At 36.3% G+C, this 20,683-nt stretch overlaps 1 protein-coding gene across 1 annotated transcript; it reads left to right on the forward strand.

Annotated features, from left to right (window-relative positions):
- Positions 1–251: 251 nt before the first annotated feature.
- On the forward strand, positions 252–676 carry LOC122740798 (histone H3-like centromeric protein A). The gene is given in 3 exon segments (XM_043983516.1): positions 252–605; positions 607–624; positions 626–676. Coding segments are annotated over 3 exon segments (423 nt in total).
- The last annotated feature ends 20,007 nt before the right edge of the window (positions 677–20,683 follow it).

Below are 20,683 nucleotides of genomic sequence, written 5' to 3' on the forward strand. Positions count from 1 at the left end.
CCAGTTCTCAGAGGAGAACATGGCCATCATCAAGAGGATTCATCCGGGTCGCTGCGCGCAGTTTGAATTGTAGGCGTTAGAGCAGTGTTTTAGAGGCACCTACCGAAATGCAGCCACTGACTCCGGATCTGAGGGACTGAGTCCAAGCACAACCCTCCCAGCCTTCCTCTAGCCTCCCCCGGCTCGGCTCCCTCATCTGACCACCTCCCTTCCCCTGGACTGCCCGTGCCCTCCAAACCGCAGGCAGGACCATGAAACCGGTTCGCCGCAAAACCACCCCAAAGAAGCTCCCTAGGACCCCGTCTCGGCCCCGCGTCTCCACCTCCACCACACCCCCCGCAGGCTCTTCTCATCGCCATCGCTTTCCCGGTAGACGAGGCCAAGGAATTCTTAGGGAGATCCACAAGCTACAGAAAAGCACAAACCTGCTGATCAGTAAGGCACCCTTTGGTCGACTAGTTAGAGAAATATGCCTCAGATATACTCGAGGAGTGGACTATTATTGGCAAACTCTGGCCCTACTGGCCCTACAGGAGGCAGCAGAAGCATTTATAACTCATTTATTTGAAGATGCCTATCTCCTCTCCATACATGCCCGGAGGGTAAACCCTGTATCCCAAAGATATTCATTCAACTGCCCAGAAGGATCCGAGGTTTACAGGAAGGACCAGGCTAAATACTTGAGTACCAGTGGACCCTTAAACCCAGGAGTTAAAAATCTAATTCCTTTCTATTTCTCCAAATACTTGAGTTCCCAGTCTGGAGTTGCCACTTCCCATCTTCAACAACTTGTCATCATACCCATCTCTTGGGCACAGTTCTTTGGAGAACCTTGGATTGTTCCTTTATACAAAATTTAAATAAAATGTTTTTAATCAAAAAAAAAAAAAAAGAGGATTCATCCGCTGAAAGGACAAAGGAATGCCAAGCCCTAGGAGACCTGTGCATTGTACAAAAAGCACTGATCAGAGGGGAGAATGAAATATCTGTTCCACAGTTCCACACAGTGTCTTTACCTTTCCAGAGAGTATTTTTTAGGTGGTGAGCCCTTAGGTAAATTGTTCTCCTTATTCTGTCCACTTGGTTCTGCATTAGTTCATCTATAGTCCAACATTTCCTTGCTGTAATCTTCTGAGTACATGATGGCAAGCTCTTTGTCTGTTCTCCTCCATTTTCACATCCCCTTTCCATCAACTCCATGCTGGCAAAAAGGACAGCCATACTGGACTCATATTGTCAGCCTTTATGGTCCCTGAGTCATAAAGTAAGATAGGAAGCTTAGCATGGTCCCAGTTTTGTTTACAGGGCTGGCTAAAATGTGACTTTCTGAACTTTACTTGTTATTAAAAGAAAATAAATACTCCAACAAATAATGGGATACTTTTTATTTGTGATACCTTTCAGTATTTCAAAAGAAGGAAACAAAATTACTTTACCAGGATTATTCCAGAGTAGAGTAAGATGATTCATGATTCTTGGCCTCCCTGTATTTCTGACTTTACTGTGAGTGTTCCTAGTAACTGCTTTCCTACCACCTGAACTCTCTTATCCAATCAGCTACAGACACATTAGGAAAAAGTCCTTTGTCATGATATTTGTTTTTTGTCATTAATGTGTCAGTATAACTTAGTTTGATGGTTTTTTTATATACAGTTTAAGAATTGACACCAAAAAAAAAAAAGAATTGAACTTGACTGTAAACTTTAATTACTAATTCATTCATTCATTCACACACTTAAGCATTTTCATTTGTTTTGTCTTCATTAGATATCTACAATCACTGGCCTTTATCCCTTAGGCAAGAGTTCTTAAAGAAAAGGCATTATTAAATTGCTCAGTTGAAATAGCCCAAATATTTAACTTCCCATCATAGGACTTGTTTTCCAACCCCTCAATCATCACTATTGCTGAATCTTCAAAATGAAGGGGTTAGAAAAGATGATGAATAAGGTACTTTCTACTCTGAATTCTAATATTCTATGAAATTTATTTACATAATTAGCATTTATCACTTGCCTATTATGTGCACAATGCCATAGTAAATACTAAGAGAGGACTGAATAAATCATGTAATTTTCAAAATGCTTCACATACTTTAAAGTGCTTCATAGACATCATTACTAGTAAAACACAAGCAAAGTCCTAAAGGTAGCAATAGCCAAGAGGTATGTGGAACAAAATGAGTATTGGACTAATGGAGATGGTAAGATTGGAAATATCAAGAAATGAGGTTGGATAGGTAGAGTTACCACTAGATTGAAGATATTGAATCTAACCAGTATGCAAAAAATCCTCAACAAAAAATATAGAAGTAAGGTTGGAAGTGATAGTTGATTTCATGGGAAGCACCAGAAATGAACTAACTGCCTTCTCTGTGCTGTGTAGATGATGTTCTGAATTAACTTTATTCTTGGATTCTCTTTTAGCATTGATGGGAAAACTCTCTTCCCACTCCCTTTTGTTATAAAGCTGTACCTACTTCTTTTTTTTTTTTTTTTTTTTTTTGCAGGGCCATGGGGGTTAAGTGACTTGCCCAGGGTCACACAGCTAGCAAGTGTCAAGTGTCTGAGGCCAGATTTGAACTCAGGTACTCCTGAATCCAGGGCCAGTGCTTTATCCACTGCGCCACCTAGCTGCCCCTGTATCTACTTTTTGAATAAATATTGTATGAATATGTTTGCTGCTCCTTGTCACAATCCTCCAACAATATTATTCCTAGAACTCTTTTTTTGAAGGGAGGAACCAAACTTGTGATTTCATTGGTACATTGAATGTCCTTTATACTGATGGAGTTGTAGAATTTATCCTATAACATGGCTCTGGAAGAGAGAGTGAGGTTGGTGACTTTGCACAGCTCTCCCTTATTTAAATCCAAATTCACTTCAAGTCATGACATCACCTGACATCATGGTTCTCTTCAAGAATGAAGGACAAACCACCACAACAACATAATCTTAGAGAGTTGCGGGTAGCACTGAATCAGATATATAGGTGGGGGCAGCTAGGTGGTGCAGTGGATAAAGCACCAGCCCTGGATTCAGGAAGACCTGAGTTCAAATCCAACTTCAGACACTTGACACTTAATAGCTGTGTGACCCTGGGCAAGTCACTTAACCCTCATTGCCCCGCAAAAGAAAGAAAGAAAGAAAGAAAGAAATATCTAGGTACAAATTCTCTCTTTGAAACATACTAGATATGTGACCCCTAGGCAAGCCACATAGTCAGTGTATGTCAAAGGTAACATTTGAACCTAGATCTTCCTGTCTCTAAAGCCATCTCTCTATCTGTTGTACTACATTGCCTTTTTTGTGTGCCTGGGAATTATTTTTATTTTATTTTATTTTAAATTTATGAAACAACACAAGCATTTCCATAACATAGTAGACTAATAAAAAGATCAATATACACAAAACTGTAATCTACTATATACAACTTGCCATTCCTTTTAAATACATAATAAATTTATCATGTAAATTTCTTTTTTTCTCCCCCCCACTACTGTAGAGATGGCTACCATTAGACACAAATATGTGTATGTATGTGTGTATGTAAAATTATTCTATACATAATTCTATTTATCAGTTATTTTTCTGGATGCAGTTAGCATTTTTCTTCATGTGTTAATTTGGGTATTTATAATAGTCAAAATGACTTAGTTGCTCAAAGTTGTTTTTAAATCAGTATTGCTGTTACTGTATACAATATTCTCTTGGTTCTGCTGATTTCACTCTTCATTATTTAATGCAATTCTAAACATGTTTTCCTAAAATCAATGGGCTCATCATTTCTTATAGCACAGTAATATTCCATCATGATCATATACCACAACTTGTTCAGCCATTCCCCAATTGATGGGCATCCCCTCGATTTCCAGTTCTTTGCCACCACAAAATTTCTATAAATATTTTAGAAGATATAGGTTCTTTTCCTTTTTGCCTTATCATCTTTGGAATTAGACCTATTATTGGTATTGCTGGGTCAATTGCTGTATAAGCAGTTTAATAACTCTTTTGGGCATAAAATACTAGATTACTCTCCAAAATGGTTGGATCAGTTCACAGTTCCACCAACAGTGAATTAGTGTCACAATTTTTCCACATCCCCTTTAACATTTGTTGCTTTCCCTTTCAATCATTTTAGCCAATCTGATAGGTGTAAAATGATATCTCAATGTTGTTTTAATTTGCATTTTCCTAATCAATAATGATTTAGAGCATTTTTCATATGATTATAGATTGTTTTGATTTCTTCATTGGAAAACTGCCTGTTCATATCCTTTCACCATTTATCAACTGAGGAATGACTTGTATTCTTATAGATTTGACAAAGTTCTTTATATATTTGAGTTATGGGATCTTTATCTGAGAAACTGTCTATAAAATTTTTCCCCCAATTTTTTGCTTTCCTTTTGATTTTGTCTATATTTGTTTTATTTGTACAAACCCTTTTAAATTTAATGTAATTGAAATAATACATTTTATACCTCAGTCTTCTCTCTATCTCTTGTTTATTCATAAATTGTTCACCTATCCATAAGTCTAATAAGCAATATGTTCCATGTTCTTCAAATTTTCTTGTAATCTCTTTCTTTATATCTAAGTCATGTATCCATTTTGACCTTATCTTGGTAAATGGTGTAAGATATTTGTCTATGCACAATTTCCCAGGCACACAAAAAAACTGCTTTCCAGTTTTCCAACAATTTTTTAAAACCAAAATAATGAATTCTTATTCCAAAAACTTAAGTCTTTACACTTGTCAAATACAAGGCTACTATATTTATTTACTGCAATAAATTGTATGCTTATTCTATTGCATTGACCTGTTTTTCAATTTCTTAGCCATAGTTTTAATAATTAACTGCCTTATAATATAGTTTAAGATCTTATAATGCTAAACTTCCTTCCTTTACATTTTTCTTTGGTTCCTTTGATATTCTTGACTTTTTGTTATCCCAAATGAATGTTATTATTATTATTTTTTTCTAATTCAGTAAAATAATTTTTTGGTAATTTAATTGGGATGATGTTGAATATATAAATTAGTTTAGGTTAAATTGTCATTTTTATTATATTAGCCCTGCCTAGCCATGAACAATTAATATTTCTCCAATTATTTAAATCTGATTTTATTTGTATAAAAATTTATATACATACATACACACATATATACATATGTGTGTATATATAAATATATATATAAAATAATGAAAATTTAATTTTTATATAAATTCTGTTTATATATTGATGCTATATAGAAATTATATATATATATATATATATATGTATAAATGAGGGAGGACTGTGCAAAGTCACACACATATATTTCCTAGTTTTGTTTTGGCAGGTTTACTCCCAGGTATTTTATACTATCTAGAGTTATTTTTTATTATTATTATTATTTTTTTTTTGGTGTGAGGCAATTGGGGTTAAGTGACTTGCCCAGGGTCACACAGCTAGTAAGTGTCATGTGTCTGAGGCCGGATTTGAACTCAGGTCCTCCTGAATCCAGGGCTGGTGCTCTATCCACTGCACCACCTAGCTGCTCCTTAGAGTTATTTTAAATGGAGTATCTCTTAATTATCTCTTGCAGGAATTCTTGCAGGGGGCAAGGAGCCTTCATCAAGTAAAAATAGTCATACACCTCTCAATAAGATTAGTAAGATTAAACAAAAGTAGCTTCAGTCTCCTTTTTTTCAGGTGGCAATTTACAGTTAACATTTTCCAAGTTATGAAAATAAAAATTAAATGAAAATGAAAATTAAAGTGAGTTTTTATTTCAAGAGTCTGCAAGATGGAAGCCTTCTGGCTATGGTACTATTACCAAAACTATCCTAACCTAACCATCTGACTCACCTCTGTATAGTATATATATATATATATATATATATATATATATATATATATAATTTGGCATTTTCTTATTCATAAGTTTAAGCCAAGAGTTTAGGGTTTACTCCAAAGGCAGACAATTCTGTTACCATCTATATCAATTCTATTGAATGTCTATAGGTAACATGATGATACTTTGGTAGTTTTCCATGATTTCTAAAATAACACATTGATCAAAACACTTAGGGACAGGTAGATAGACTAGCAGTCCCCGTTCTAACAAGAGAAATTGTTCTATAGGTTATAAAATGGCAAATTATTTAAATTATAAATCTTCTGGTCCAAGGATTATCTGTGATAGGTCATAGCAAAAATCATTCCCCGAAAACATATTAAGATTCAAATGTAATCCTGTATAATTTGTCCTGGAGCAATTATATTATAAATTGGTTTTAGATAGATTAATGCTTATACTAAGAGAAAATTATTTGATAGGCAAATAGATGTCCAGGGAGCCAACAATGAGTAAAAGAGATACATTTTTTTTTTCTCAAGAGAAACTAGGTTAAATTGCAAGATGAGCCAGTGAGATTGAAGGAAAGGGCATAGATAGCTAAAGACCAAGAGAAAGCAGCAAGATCATGAATGGAAGGCTTGGTGACAGGGTTTAGAACATAAGCCTTTTGTGAGAGTGGCAGTTTTGAGGGGCAGCTTGGCGGTTTGGTGAACAAAGCACTGGCCCTGGATTTAGGAGGACCTGAGTTGAGATCTGGTCTCAGACACTTGATACTTACTAGCTGTGTGACCCTGGGCAAGTCACTTAACCCTCATTGCCCCACAAAAACAAAACAAAACAGAGAGACAGAGAGAGGTGGGGTGGGGAGAGAGGCAGTTTTGACCAGGAATTGAGGAATAGGTTTAAAGGGAAGGATTAAATGATGGATGCTCAATACTTCCTTAATGCCCAGCAATTCTGGCTAAAATTCAGGAGGGGAACAAGATAGGAATGACTGTGGAACCCTAGCAGATTAAAGGAAAAACTGCAAGACCCAGTAATGAAACTTTTTCCACTAGACTGTAGTCCCTTGCCCATGTCTATTCAGCCCAGTGCCTTATACATGGTAGCAACTCACATCATTCACATTCTTTGTTTACTGGTAACTTGAAGTAATACTTTTTAAAACCTTATTAATGAGGTGGGCTACATCAAGTTGGCTTAAATAATGGATTTACCATGTACCTGCAGCAGACCTAATCTATATAAATGGTCCTTGAGTTTTATTGCAGTGTGTCCCTGGAAACTGTTTTAAAGCACATTACATTTTTATCCCCATAGGAACATCTTTACAATTGAGGGTTTTAATCCTTCAAGGACTTGGCCCCGCATAAATCATGGCTATGACCAACAATAGGTTAAAAAAGCAACCACAAATGTTTCTAAACCTATCTGATAACTTGATATAATAAAATTGTGCTTCAAATCGTAGGATTTTAGAGTTCAAAAGGACTGTGATCACAGAATCACAGACTCTCAGAGTTGGAAGACTTCAGAGGTCATGTAGTGTAACCCATACGTGAACAAGAATCCCTTGCTCTAATTGTTAGGCAATTATTCCTTATCTCAAACCTAAATTTGCTTCTGTTCAACCTCTACCTATTGTTCCTCGTTCTGCTCTCTAGGACCAAGCAAAAGAAATCTAATATCTCTTTCATAAGAAATCTCTTTAGATCTTTGCAGCTATAGACTATGTCCCTGTAAAATTTTTCTTCTTCAAACCAAAATCTCCTAAATTTCTTCAACTGATCCTAATATGGCATGGACTCAGGGTCCTTCCCTATCCCACTGGCTCCTGTTTGAGCATTGCCTATGTCCTTCCTAAAACAGTGTTTCCCAGAATTGAATATAATCTATCAGTATTGTAAATTAAGTACAGCTCAACTGTCACCTGCCTAATCCTGGACATTTTGCATCTCTTAATGAAACCCCAAATTAGGAAATAAGGAAGATAGGAAATAAACACTTATTTGTCACAACTGTCTGCCTTGCACTGTGCTGAGAGCTTTACAAATATTATGTTATTTGATACAGCAACTCTAGTAAGTTATTAGTAATTCTATTATTATCCTCATTTCATAGATGAGAAGACTAAGGCCAACTGAGGTTAAGTGACCTGCCCAGGGTCAAACTGCTAGTAAATGACTGGGGCCACATTTGAACTCAGAACTGCCTAACTTCACATCCAGGGCTCTATCTACTGCCCACCTAGCTCTTTATATCCCAACACAGAAATAAATAAATGTTATTTTCCCACACAGAATACAAGAATCTTGAGGACAGGAACTATTTTCATCTTTGAATCTCTAATACATAGCACAGTCCCTAGTACAAGGTAGCATTTAACATGTTTGTTGATTGCTTACCCTCTTGCTTGACTGACTGATCAGCCTTTACTTACACCTATCTAGTCTCCTGACTCCAAAGTCGGCTCTCTTTCCATTATAATGGGATTCTATTGTAAAAGGGCTAGAGTATATAAGATATACCATTCCACCACCCTCAATAGGGATACCTTCTGTGTATCTAGAAACAGCACCATGTGAGTAGAAAGTGAGATATATCTGTGTCAAACAGACTGGGCTTCAATCCCAGCTCTGCTACTCCCTACCTGTATGATCTTGGGCAGATGCCTTAACCTCTCTGGGCCTCAGTTTCCTCATTTGTAAAATGAGAGGGTTACACTACATGGCCTCTTAAGGTCCTTTTCAGTTCTAAATCTGTAACAATCCTCCCCCCAGGAATTCCCCTTTTGAAAGAGAACATCACCACCTTTCTGTAACAAAGTTACTCTGGCAGAACTCTATTTGAGAGACACATGAGAATCACGAATTCTGCCAGATCACACTTAAACTCTTCCTAAATACAGATTAGATAGCCAGAGAAAACAAACCTATAAAATACTCTGTAAAGATCATCAAAACCAGAGATTTTTGTACCTAACCTTATTGCTATCTTCCAGTATCTAACAGTCTCCACCACAAGTAAATTCTGTCTTTCTACCTGACCTAAAATACCTCATTCCTGCATAAAAGATCATCATCAAAGCACTTGAAAATCTGGAGAGCAAAACAGTTCTAGCTGTTTTCTACTTTGGATGTAAAAGTAGAATTCACAAAATGTGAATTTAATTGGCATTTACAGGTTTGATGATCTAACATAGAATCTTGGCCAAGTATCTTCTGGGAAAAAATGCAGAAAAAGAAAAAAAACCCTCAACTTTCTCTTCTTCCCTACTCCCACCAAATTTGAACGTTATCTAATATTCCCTATTGTCATTCCCTACCTTCAATGTCAGTCATGCCATTATGTCAAGTCCATGATAGGCTTTTAAAAAAATTAAGCTTATATGGATTGGGGGAATTAAGGAGTTAATAGTCAAGGCATTAATTTGGGTGAGAATTCCTTTATTGTGAGTTCTATCCTCCCCTTTGCAGTTCTACCTGGGCATCTCTACAGCAAACTTTACCAGTTCAGCCTTGGAATTATAGTGAAGCCCAATGGACTCATTGAAGTAGGTCTTAGTACTGCTCAGGAAGGGATGCCAAATTAAATAAAAAGGGCCCCAGCAGTTCTGCAGCTGCAAACCAACCAAACTGCTGGTATGAGGTAAATGAGAACCAAACTTAATTTCACTTATGACCCCAGAAGTATTTAAAGGGAAATGCTGAGAGACTGCTGCACTATTCCACAATAAGAGAATAATACCAATAGCAATGCTAATTATGGCAAAAGCAATAGCATAGTCAGGAAACACATGCAGAAATCTTTGCCGTTTAATTCTATTTCTTCTTTACTCAGATATCCTGTGTCATATTAAAGATTTTTGTAATGTTATTTCAAATTCATATATTGTGAATATCAACTATGGATATCTTTAATCAACAATAATTTAATAAGCTCCTACAGCTACTGCATGCTAGGATTGTACTAGGCACTAAGGATACAATGACAAAAAAATAATAACCCCTGCTTTCAAGAAGCTTACATTCTAATGGGGGAGACAACCTGTACATACACACACACACACATACACACACACACACACATATATATACAACCTGTACATATATATATATGTGTGTGTGTGTGTGTGTGTGTGTGTGTGTGTTCAAGATCAAAGGCTTCCAGTTGGCATAGTTTCCTATTTCTTGTGACAACAGTGCTGGTGATCAAGTGGTTAAAAAACTAAACACTGTGTGAAACCACAAGTTTATATCTGAACAACTTTTTTTCTTGCATTGGAAATGAGGGAAGTTGGTTAAGATGGAGGAGTGAGAGGAAGCATTAGTATCTAACTTGCCCAACATATACCTCCTTGACAAAAATCTAGAAAATATACCAACTTCTGATCAGTGAATCATTTTTCCAGGCTATGTCAGCTTAGAGAGACAGATGTAGAGGTCTTCAGGCACTGGGGATGGGCTCTAGCCAGGAGCCTCTGTAGTGCAGAGCATTTCAATGCCCATGGACTGAAAGGGAATGCACCAGAGCAGGAAGCATTAGGGCAGAAAAAAAATCCCAGGAAATTCCTGGAAAATCACTGGTCATAGCAACAGGTACCATCTGGCAGTTCTATTGCCCACTATTCCATTCCAGGCCATAAATCCATGGCAGAGAGAACTGGTCATGAGTAGGTTGAGTAGACTGTTGGCCCTAGATATGAACATGCTCTGGAAGCACATAGAAGCCGTGTGGCTTTGATCCCAGGAACAAAGTGCAACATCCCAGGTGAAAGGGGAACCTTCAATTAATTTACTCTGAAGCTGCAGTCTCCCAGTGTGCTAATAGTGGTTGAGTCTAGTATCAGTCTACTGAAACTCCTAACCAAGGACAAACTGATGTAACCACACCTGGATCAGGAACTTGTAGAACCCAGACCAGGAGGGCAGCGAAAGATTTCCTCCCAGATCACATTACTTTAGGAACAATGAAAGCTTGCAGGCCCCCAACCTGAGCTATGAAGGCAGCAGAAGTATGTAAGAGGACAAAAGCTCATGTCACATATCCCTCAACTCCATCCCAGAAGTGTGCAGGGTCCTAGCACTAATATAAATTACAAAGTCAAGAAATAAGAATGAGCAGACCAAAAAAAAATTCTCCATAAAGAGCAATAACAAAATCCAGAAGGAGAGAATGACTCCAAAACATGTACAAGAAAAGCCTAAAATTAAAAATCAGTTTGGATATAAGTTCAACAAGAATTCCTAGAAGAGGCAATGCAAGAATCATTTATTTATTTATTTATTTATTTTTGGCTGGGCAATGAGGGTTAAGTGACTTGCCCAGGGTCACATAGCTAGTAAGTGTCAAGTGTCTGAGGCCTGATTTGAACTCAGGTCCTTCTGAATCCAGGGCTGGTGCTTTATCCACTGTTACCTAGCTTCCCCAATGCAAGAATTAAAAAAAAATAAAATAATTTTAAATGATTTTTAAAACTCAAATGAGAGTGGCACAGGGAAAAAATGGGGAAAAGAACTAAAACTAGGGAAGAAAGATATGAACAGAGAATTAGCAGCTTGAAAAAATGAGGTATAAAACCTTATTGAAGAAGATAACTTCTTTAAAATTATAACTGTCTAGATGGGAGCTAATGACTCCACAAGACAGCAAGAAATAATAAAACAAAGTCAGAAGGCTAAAAAATAGAATATTTGAAGTATATCATAAAAAACTGACTTGAAAACAGATTAAGGAGAGATAAATTAATCATTAGACTACCTGAAAGCCATGAACAAAAAAGAACCTAGACATCATATTTCAAAAAATCATGAAAGAAATATGCCCAGAGATCTTAGATCTAATGAGCAAAATAGAAATGGAAATAATTGACCAGCATTCTCCTGAAAGAAATCTCAAAATGAAAATACCTATGAATATTATAACCAAAATCCAGAACTACTAGCTGAAGGAAAAAATACTATAAACAACCAGAAACAATTCAAGTATACAGGAGCCACAGTCAATATCATACATGATCTAGGAGCTACCACCATAAAGGAGAAGGGAGTTTGTAATGTGATATTCCAGAAGTCAGAGGATTCAGGCTTAAAACCAAGAATAATCTATCCAGATAGACAGTATAATCCTACAGGGAGGAAGATGGATTTTTAACAAATTAGAAGATCTCTTAACACCCCTGATGAAAGAAAAGGCCACAGATGAGTAGAAAATTGTATATATAAATACATGAGTGAAGAGAAACATAAAAAAGGTAAATAAGAGTGAACACTCATAATAGTCTAAACAAGGTTAAACTGTTTATATTCTTACATGGGTAAGAATGGTACATGTAGCCTCTCAGAACTCTATCATTGGTTGTCAAAGAGGCAATCTAATTAGACAGAGGACCTGGGAATGATTTTATTATGTTTTGATTATCTCAGATAAAGAATGAAAAGGGTGACAAAGAGGAACACATTAGGAGAAGAAAGAGGAAGAATGGGGAAATTATCTCACATAAATGGGGTGTACTTTTGGATCTCACATAAAAAGATGTACAACAAGGAGAAGGCAGTAGGAAGAAGCAAGCAACACTTAAATTTTATTCTCATCTGAACTGGTCAAAGAAGGGAATAATGTACATATGCATATAATTAGGCACAGAATATGCAACAGGAAAATAGGGAAAGAAGGTGGGAATGTGAGAGAGAGCATATTTAGAGAGTTATTAGTCAGAAGCAAAACAGACTCTTAAAGAGGGAAGAGATAAAAAGAGGAGGAAAAACATCAAATAATAGCATGAAGGGGAATACACAGCAATTATTAATTGTGAATGTGAATGAGATGAACTCATCCATAAAACAAAAGAGGAAATAAAATGGATTTGAAACCAGAATCCAAAAATATGTTGTTTACAAGAAGCACTTTTAAAACAGAAAGATACATACAGAATTTAAATAAGGGCGGGAGCAGAATCTATTATGCTTCAGCTAAAATTTTTTTTAAAGTTGGGGGGGGTGTAGCAATCATGATCTCCAGAAAAGCAGAAGCCAAAATAGTTCTAATTAAAAGTGATAAACAACAAAAAAGAGATAAACAGGGAAACTACATTTTGTTAAAATATGCCATAAACAGTGAGTTAATATCAATACTGCACTCATATGTACCAAATTGGATAGCATCTAACTTCTTAAAGGAGGAGCTAAATGAGTTATGGAAAGAAATAGATAGTAAAAGTATAATAGTGGGGGACCTTAATTTACTCCTTTCAGACTTACATAAATCTAACCCGAAAGTTAGCAAGAAAGATGTTAAGGACCTGAATAGAATTTTAGAAAAGTTAGATGTGTAGACCTCTGGGGAATATTGAATAGGAATAGAAAGAAGTATATCTATTTTGCAAATGTACATGGAAGTTTCACAAAAACTGACATTAGGACACTAAAACCTCACAAACAAATACATAAAAGAAATATTAATTGCATATTTTACTTATCATAATGAAATAAAAATTACAATCTATAATAGGCCATTGAAGCATAGATTAAAAATTAATTGGAAACTAAACAATTTAATCCTAAACAATGCATGAATGAAAAAAACAAATTATAGAAATAATCACTTCGTTAGAGATGACGACAATGAGACAAAATACCAAAATTTGTGGGATGCAGCGAAAGGAGCACTTAAGGAGAAATTTATATCTCTAAATACTTGCGTCAATAAAACATGAAAAAACAATTGACAAATTGGGAGTGCAACTAAAAAAATAGAAAAACAATAGATAATCCCCTTCCCCTAATTAAACACCAGAATAGAAATCCTGAAAAATTAAAGCAGATATTAACAAAATTGAAAGTTAAAAAAATAAATGAATAAAGAAAACTGGGAACTTTTTTTTTTTTGGAAAAAAGATAAGCCATTAACTAATTTGATTTTTTTTAAAGAAAGAAAACAAAATTACTGGTATCAAAAATGAAAAAGATGAATTCACAACCAATGAAGAAGAAATAAAAGCAATTATTAGGAGCTATTTTGCCCAACTTTATGCCAATAAAATTGACAATCTAAATAAAATGGATGAATATTTACAAAATTATAAATTGCTCATACAAACAAAATAGAAAATAGAATGCATAAATAACCCAATATTATGAAAAAGAAATTGAACAAGTCATAAATGAACTCCAAAAAGAAAACCCCCAATACCAGATGGATTTACAAGTAAAATCTGCTAAACATTTAGAGAATAATTAATTCCCATACTAAGTAAACTAAAAAAAATAGGTAAAGGAGTCCTACCAAATACCTCCTATTACACAAATTTAGTCTTGATACCTAAATCAGGGCGAGTCAAAACAAAAAAAGAAAGTTTTAGACTAATTTCCCTAATGAATATTGATGCAAAAAATAAAATATTAGCAAGGAGACTATAGCAATATATCACGAAGATCAGGCTGTATTTATGCCAAAAATGCAGGACTAGTTCAATACTAGGAAAACTATAAACACAATTGACCATATTAATAATAATAATGATCCAAATCATGAGTATTTCAATGGATGCAGAAAAAGCTTTTGACTAAACACAACACCCATTCCTGTTAAAAACACTAAAATGCACAGGAAACAATGGTCCTTTTATCAAAATGGTAAGTAGTATCTGCCTAAAACTAAGAGCAATTATCTGTATCTGTAATGAGGATGAGCTAGAAGTGTCATAGGAAGTAGAGTGCTAGACTGTCAGAAACTTTGCGGTTGTTCAGTCATGTCTGACTCTTCACGACCCCATGGACCATACTGTCCATGGGGTTTTCTTGGCAAAAATACTGGAGTGATTTTCCATTTCCTTCTCCAGTGTACTAAGGTAAAGAAGATGACATGACTTGCTTAGGGTCACACAGCTAATCGGTGTCTGAAGCTGGATTAGAACTAAGCTTTTCCTGACTCCAGGCCCAGTACTCTATCCTCCTGAGACAGAACTACCTGAGTTGAAATCTTGCCTTAAACACTCTACTAGCGGGCAGCTGGGTGGCTTAGTGGATAAAGCACCAGCTTTGGATTCAGGAGGACCTGAAATCAAATCCAGCCTCAGACACTTGACACTTATTAGCTGTGTGACCCTGGGAAAGTAAGTCACTTAACCTTCATTGCCCTGAAAAAAAATGAAATAATGCCAAATACTTATTAGCTACATGACCCTGGGCAAGCCAATTAACCTCCCTCAGGTCTTAATTTCCTCATACATTAAAAGAGGGTGGAAAGGATCCCATGACTCCTCAGGTTTCTTCCAGATCTACAAATATTATCCTAATTAAGACTTTATTCTCTCATCTGTTGTGGTTGTCTCCTCACTGATCTCCAGTCTTTCTTATCTCTAACTATAATCCATAGTACACACCAATGCCAAAATCATCTTCCCAATAAACAGGTCTGAATTAAGTTATTCCTGTGCAAAACCTTTAGTAGCTGCTTATTGCATACAGGATAAAATACAGTCTAACATTCAGAACCCTTCAGAGTCTGAACTGAATCCACCTTGTCAACCCTGTTTCATACCATTTGCCTATATCCCCTCTTCATGATAGCCAATATGTACTGGCTTTTCCCAAGTTTCATCCTGGCCTCTCCAGGCTCCATGCATTTGCACAAACTGATGCTCACTCATGCCTGGAATGCACTTCTTTCACATTTTGATTCATTGAAATCATTCTGTTCTTTCAAGGTCAGGCTCAGGTATCAATTTTTCCATAAACCTTTTCCTGATTGCTCCTACCACAAGTGGTTCCTTGCTTCCCCAAATCTTTTGTCCCACTGTCTTGAATCTCTTTCCTATACCTTTACCAGAATCATTTTTGTGTATGTCAGCTCCCTACTCAAAATGGTAGCTAGATATTTTAGGGCATGGGACATGCCTTGTTTTTCATACCTCACTAGAAGAATGTTGGTATTAAAAAGATGGGCTTTTGTTTCAGAGACCAGCTTGGTATTTTTGAAAGAATCATGCAATTTCTTTTTAAGTTGAATTTTTTGAGATGCCTTTAGTTTTTATATCACAGTCATTTTGGAAAATGCACTTCTTCCTTCCCCTTTTGCTCTTTCTTCTAACAATGAAAAAGTTAACTAAAAATCAATAAAGAACATGCCTGATACTCTATGCAACACTTCATACCCAACTCTCTGCCAGAAGGAATAGATATAAATACCATCATCTGCTCTCCAGCATCAAAATTAGCCATTATCATTATTTGGAGTTTAGTTTCCTTTGAGCTCTCTCTTTATTTACTTTATCATAGTAATTGTTTATCATTTTTCCTGGGTCTTCTTGCTTAAATGATACCAGTTCATACAGAGTTTCCACTTTTTTTCTGAACTCCGTATATTTTCATTTCTTATTGAGCAATATTTCACTACTTTCATATACCATAATATATTTAACCATTCCCCAGTTGATGGCTATCCATTTCATTCCCAGTTTTTTGCTACCTCAAAAAGTGTTACTATAAATATTTGGATATTTATGGGGTCATTTCCCCCACTGCCTTTGTCTTCCTTGGAGTATATCCCTAATAGTCGGATCATTGAGTTAGAAGGGCAGGAACAGTTTAGTGACTTTTCTTACTATTTGAAACTGTTTTCAGAATGATTTGATCAATTCACAGCTAGTTTGCCTCTTTCCATAGCCCCTCCAACAATGTGATGTGTGCGGTAAATTCTCATGTTATTTTAAAAATGTATTTCTCTTACCATTAGTGATTTAGAGCTACCTTTCCCATAATTATTGAGAGTTTGCCATTTTTCTTTTGAAAAGTACTCATACTCTTTGACCACTTAGCTGTTGGGGAAAAAAACCTCCTTGTCCTATTTGTGTCAAATCCCTATGAATCTTGAATATCAAAATTTTATCAGATAAATTTAAGTCAATTTCCCCCAGAGTATATAGTTCTTTTATTTTTCTAAGAGCTGTGAAATTTCACAAATGTAATCCAGTCGATTTAATTCTAGATCCCCATTACTGTCCATCTGCAATGTTTTTTTTAACATGATATTTGTATTAAAGAACCAATTCAGTGGGCTGTCCTTCCAAATACATATGATAGTTTGGCAAATGGTTATTCTTTATCCATTAGGTTTTGTTTTGGTAGAAAATGCAGATGAGCAACTGTTCTACAACATCTAATATTGAAGAGGTGCCAAGAGTATTGAGAAGTTAAATGACTTGCGCAGGATCTTGGAACTTGTATGTATCAGAGGAAGAAGGTTTTGTTGACTCTGAGGCCAGAGTTCTATCCATTTCACCATGTTGCCTCCACCAATAGGAATATATTTGGACAAATTCTTTATTCACCATTAGATCACAAGCTCATTGAGGGCAGGGATTTTTTTCCCCTCTCCTTTGTATCCTGAATATTTAGCATAGCACCTGGCATGTAGTAGGCACTTAAATAAATGCTTGTTGACTTAACTTATGCCATCATGGTTCTCAAGTATGTAACTAGGTCTTGATAATTGTTATTTTTTATGTAATTCATAGGTGGGAATGTTGAAATGATATATTCTGTGTTCAACACTTCTTGGCATCCACAATCAGTCATTATTATAAATTTCTTGGGAGCAGAGACTGTTTCATTTTGTCTTTATAGGCCCAGCACCTAGAGCAGTGCTTACACATAGTTGGTGCTTAATATATGCTTGTGATTACTTGATTGGTGATTTAAAAAAAACATTCTCTTTATAAATAGTGTGTAAAAGCTTTTAATTTGGGCAGTCTTCTGATCCAATGATATCCAAGGCTGATCCAGGGCTATACCTACCCTCTCCAAAATTAAAAAGTCTTGTTTTCCAAGCTAGCATAAACATTAATGATACTGAGCATGCACTAAGAGAACTCATGTAACTCCAAAAGGGGTTCTAGTGCCTTCTTCCCTTCCTGCACATGGAAGAAAGAAAGAACTATATGGACAATAGGAAGAGACATTGGGTGGGGAGAAAAGAGGCCTACAGAGATTTTTATTGGAGAGAAATCCCCCAAATGAGCTTGATCTATCAGAGGTTGAAGTGTGTTATGTGGGTTACATAGATATTGGGGATTTATTCAGGATATCAAAACCAAAGGTTTTTCTTCCCTTTGCTCTTTTTTTATTGTACTCTAAAGGCCATTTGAAAGCATTACACAAAACCTTTTTTTTCCTTCAAGTTCCTATTTTGGTGGCTAGAAGCCCAAACATATTATTGTGATAGCTTTGTGCCTCAAGGCCTAGGCTGACAGAGCACTAAACTATAGTAAATTGCATATGGAAATCATTTTAAACTTGGATTATATTATTGAAAACTGATTAGAATGAACTCTGTATAGTAATTAGTTATGGGTGAATATCCCTAAGATATTTAAATGGTTTTCTCCAAATATGGGCATATACAAAATTATGAATTATGTATCTCAGCAGTCCTCCTATCAAACTCTTTAGTAAGGGAGCCAAACATTTTAAAACCTTTCAGCTAATTTCTACTCTATGATACATGACTGGTTTTTAGGAAAAGGAAAAGGTAGCATTAGTGTGCCCAGTTTACTTTTGGTTCTCTCATTACATCCTTCAGTTAAGCTTCCCTCTTAAAATTCTTATGAACCTCTTTCTACTTTTCGTTTCATCACCTCCCTTGGTAAGTTAGTCCATGTGTTTATTAGAACATATGTGAATGCATCCAATTGCCTACCATAAACAAACTGCCAGAATTTAAACTAAGGATAAATCTGGCCAACAAGAAAATCGATGCTGATGAAACAAAAGCCTGCAAAAAGGGTAAAAAAATAAGTTGCTATTTTAATTAAATTTCATTCTTTTAGCATATAATTTATATTGTACCAAATGTGCATAAAAATCAAAGTACACCTGTGTAGGGATGATTTAGAAGGAAAGAAAGTGAGGCCAAAGATTCCAATAGATAACATGATTTTAACACATTTATAAACATGGTTGGTATGAAGTAAATTTTTCTTTAATCTTATTCATTCAAACTTTACCACATTTCTCATAATTATAATCTTGAAGGGTTATAAAAATGCCCATGGCTGTGGTTTACAGAAAGTTGAAAGGTTTATAATTGCCATAGTCCCAAAGCCCTGACGATTTCCATTGGACAGTCTTTATTGAGAAGAAAGAATATGTCTGCCTATGTTGATTGTTTAAAAACCTATTTTGCAAATATTAGTAGAGGTCTGCCAAAGTGCCATGAATTTTGTTTTTGTTTTTGTTTTGCGAGGCAATGAGGGTTAAGTGACTTGCCCAGGGTCACAACAGCTAGTAAGTGTCAAGTATCTGAGGCCGGATTTGAACTCAGGTTCTCCTGAATCCAGGGCCGGTGCTTTATCCACTGTGCCACCTAGCTGCCCCCATATAACTATTTACAAAGTACCTTGCACACAATCACCCAATAAGGTAAATAGTGTCATTATTATTGGGTCAGTTTGGTAGTGCAGTGGATAGAGGGCCAGGCCTGAAATGGGGAAGTCCTGAGTTAAAATCTGATCTCAGACGTTTACTAGCTAAATCCCTTATCCTCTGTCTGCCTCAGTTTCCTTACCTGTAAAAAGGGCATCATAATAGCACCTTCCTCCCCGGGTTGTTGTAAGGATCAAATGAGATAAGAAATGTAAAGTGATTAGCCCAGTGTCTGGCACATAGTAAGCACTGCATAATTGTTAGCTATCCTCAGTAGCAGCAGTAGTATCTGCATTTTACAAATCAGCAAAGTGAGGCTCAGAGGTGAAGTGACCTGTCCATCTCACAACTAGCTGGTATTATAGCACTAGAAAGAGTATTGACTCTGGAGTCAGAGCATGCAGGTTCAACTCCTATTTCTTTTTTTTAGTGAGGCAATTGGGGTTAAGTGACTTGCCTAGGGTCACACAGCTAGTGAGTGTTGTGTCTGAGGCCGGATTTGAACTCAGGTCCTCCTGACTCCAGGGCTGGTGCTCTATCCACTGCGCCACCTCGCTGCCCTCAACTCCTATTTCAACACTTACCTGTGTGACCTTGAAAAAGTGAATTCACCTCCCTGGGTCTCAGTTTCCTCATATATTAAATGAAAGGGTTGAACTAGATAAATTCTGAGGCCCCATTCTCCAACCCAAATCCTGTGGTTCTAATTCCAGTACTTTCTCTACCAAACCATGCTACCATTTTAGGAGTCATGTGCCCATCGTTTGCTTATTTAAGTAACACTAATTCTTGACTCAGTTCTGAATGTACCTAAGAACTGAATTTTTCATTTTCATTTTCATTTTCATACAAGGCATCTTTTAGTTGTTTTCATTCGAATTAATGAAAAAAAAAATGTAAGCCCTTGCCATGTGCCAAGCACTAGAGATAGCATCTGAAAAAGGAGAAAGTTCCTGCTCTCAAAGCCTTCCCATTCTAATTAGAAAAGAGGACACCTGTAGGAGAGCTCAACTGGAGGGCTGATTGAAAGAACGGGAGATCTTAAGTATCCACTGGGAAGCTATCTACCACCTTTGGGAAAGGGAGAGGAGAGGATCTAAAGCTCAGAGTGGAGAGGGGATAATGAGTTCCCTCTGAAAGATGTAGTGAGATGGCTTCAGTGTCTGACTGGTAGGGGCAAAGGAGATGGCAGCATTGGCAAGAATGTTTGGGGAGAAGAGAGGAAAATAGGGTCCCTCTGAGTGCTAGTTCTGGCTGGGGCCTTAGTCCTAGAGGGAATCTGGACCATCCTGCTAGTAGGATGATCTTTTTTGAGATTGATTTTAGTGATCCTACAAGAACTCATTATTCTTTTTTATTCTCATTCCATAGCCAATTCAAGTTCTTCAAAAACTAGAATCCTTTCTCACTAAGGA

This window comes from Dromiciops gliroides, chromosome 2 (genome assembly GCF_019393635.1).
Source record: "Dromiciops gliroides isolate mDroGli1 chromosome 2, mDroGli1.pri, whole genome shotgun sequence".
Lineage (NCBI taxonomy): Eukaryota > Metazoa > Chordata > Mammalia > Microbiotheria > Microbiotheriidae > Dromiciops > Dromiciops gliroides.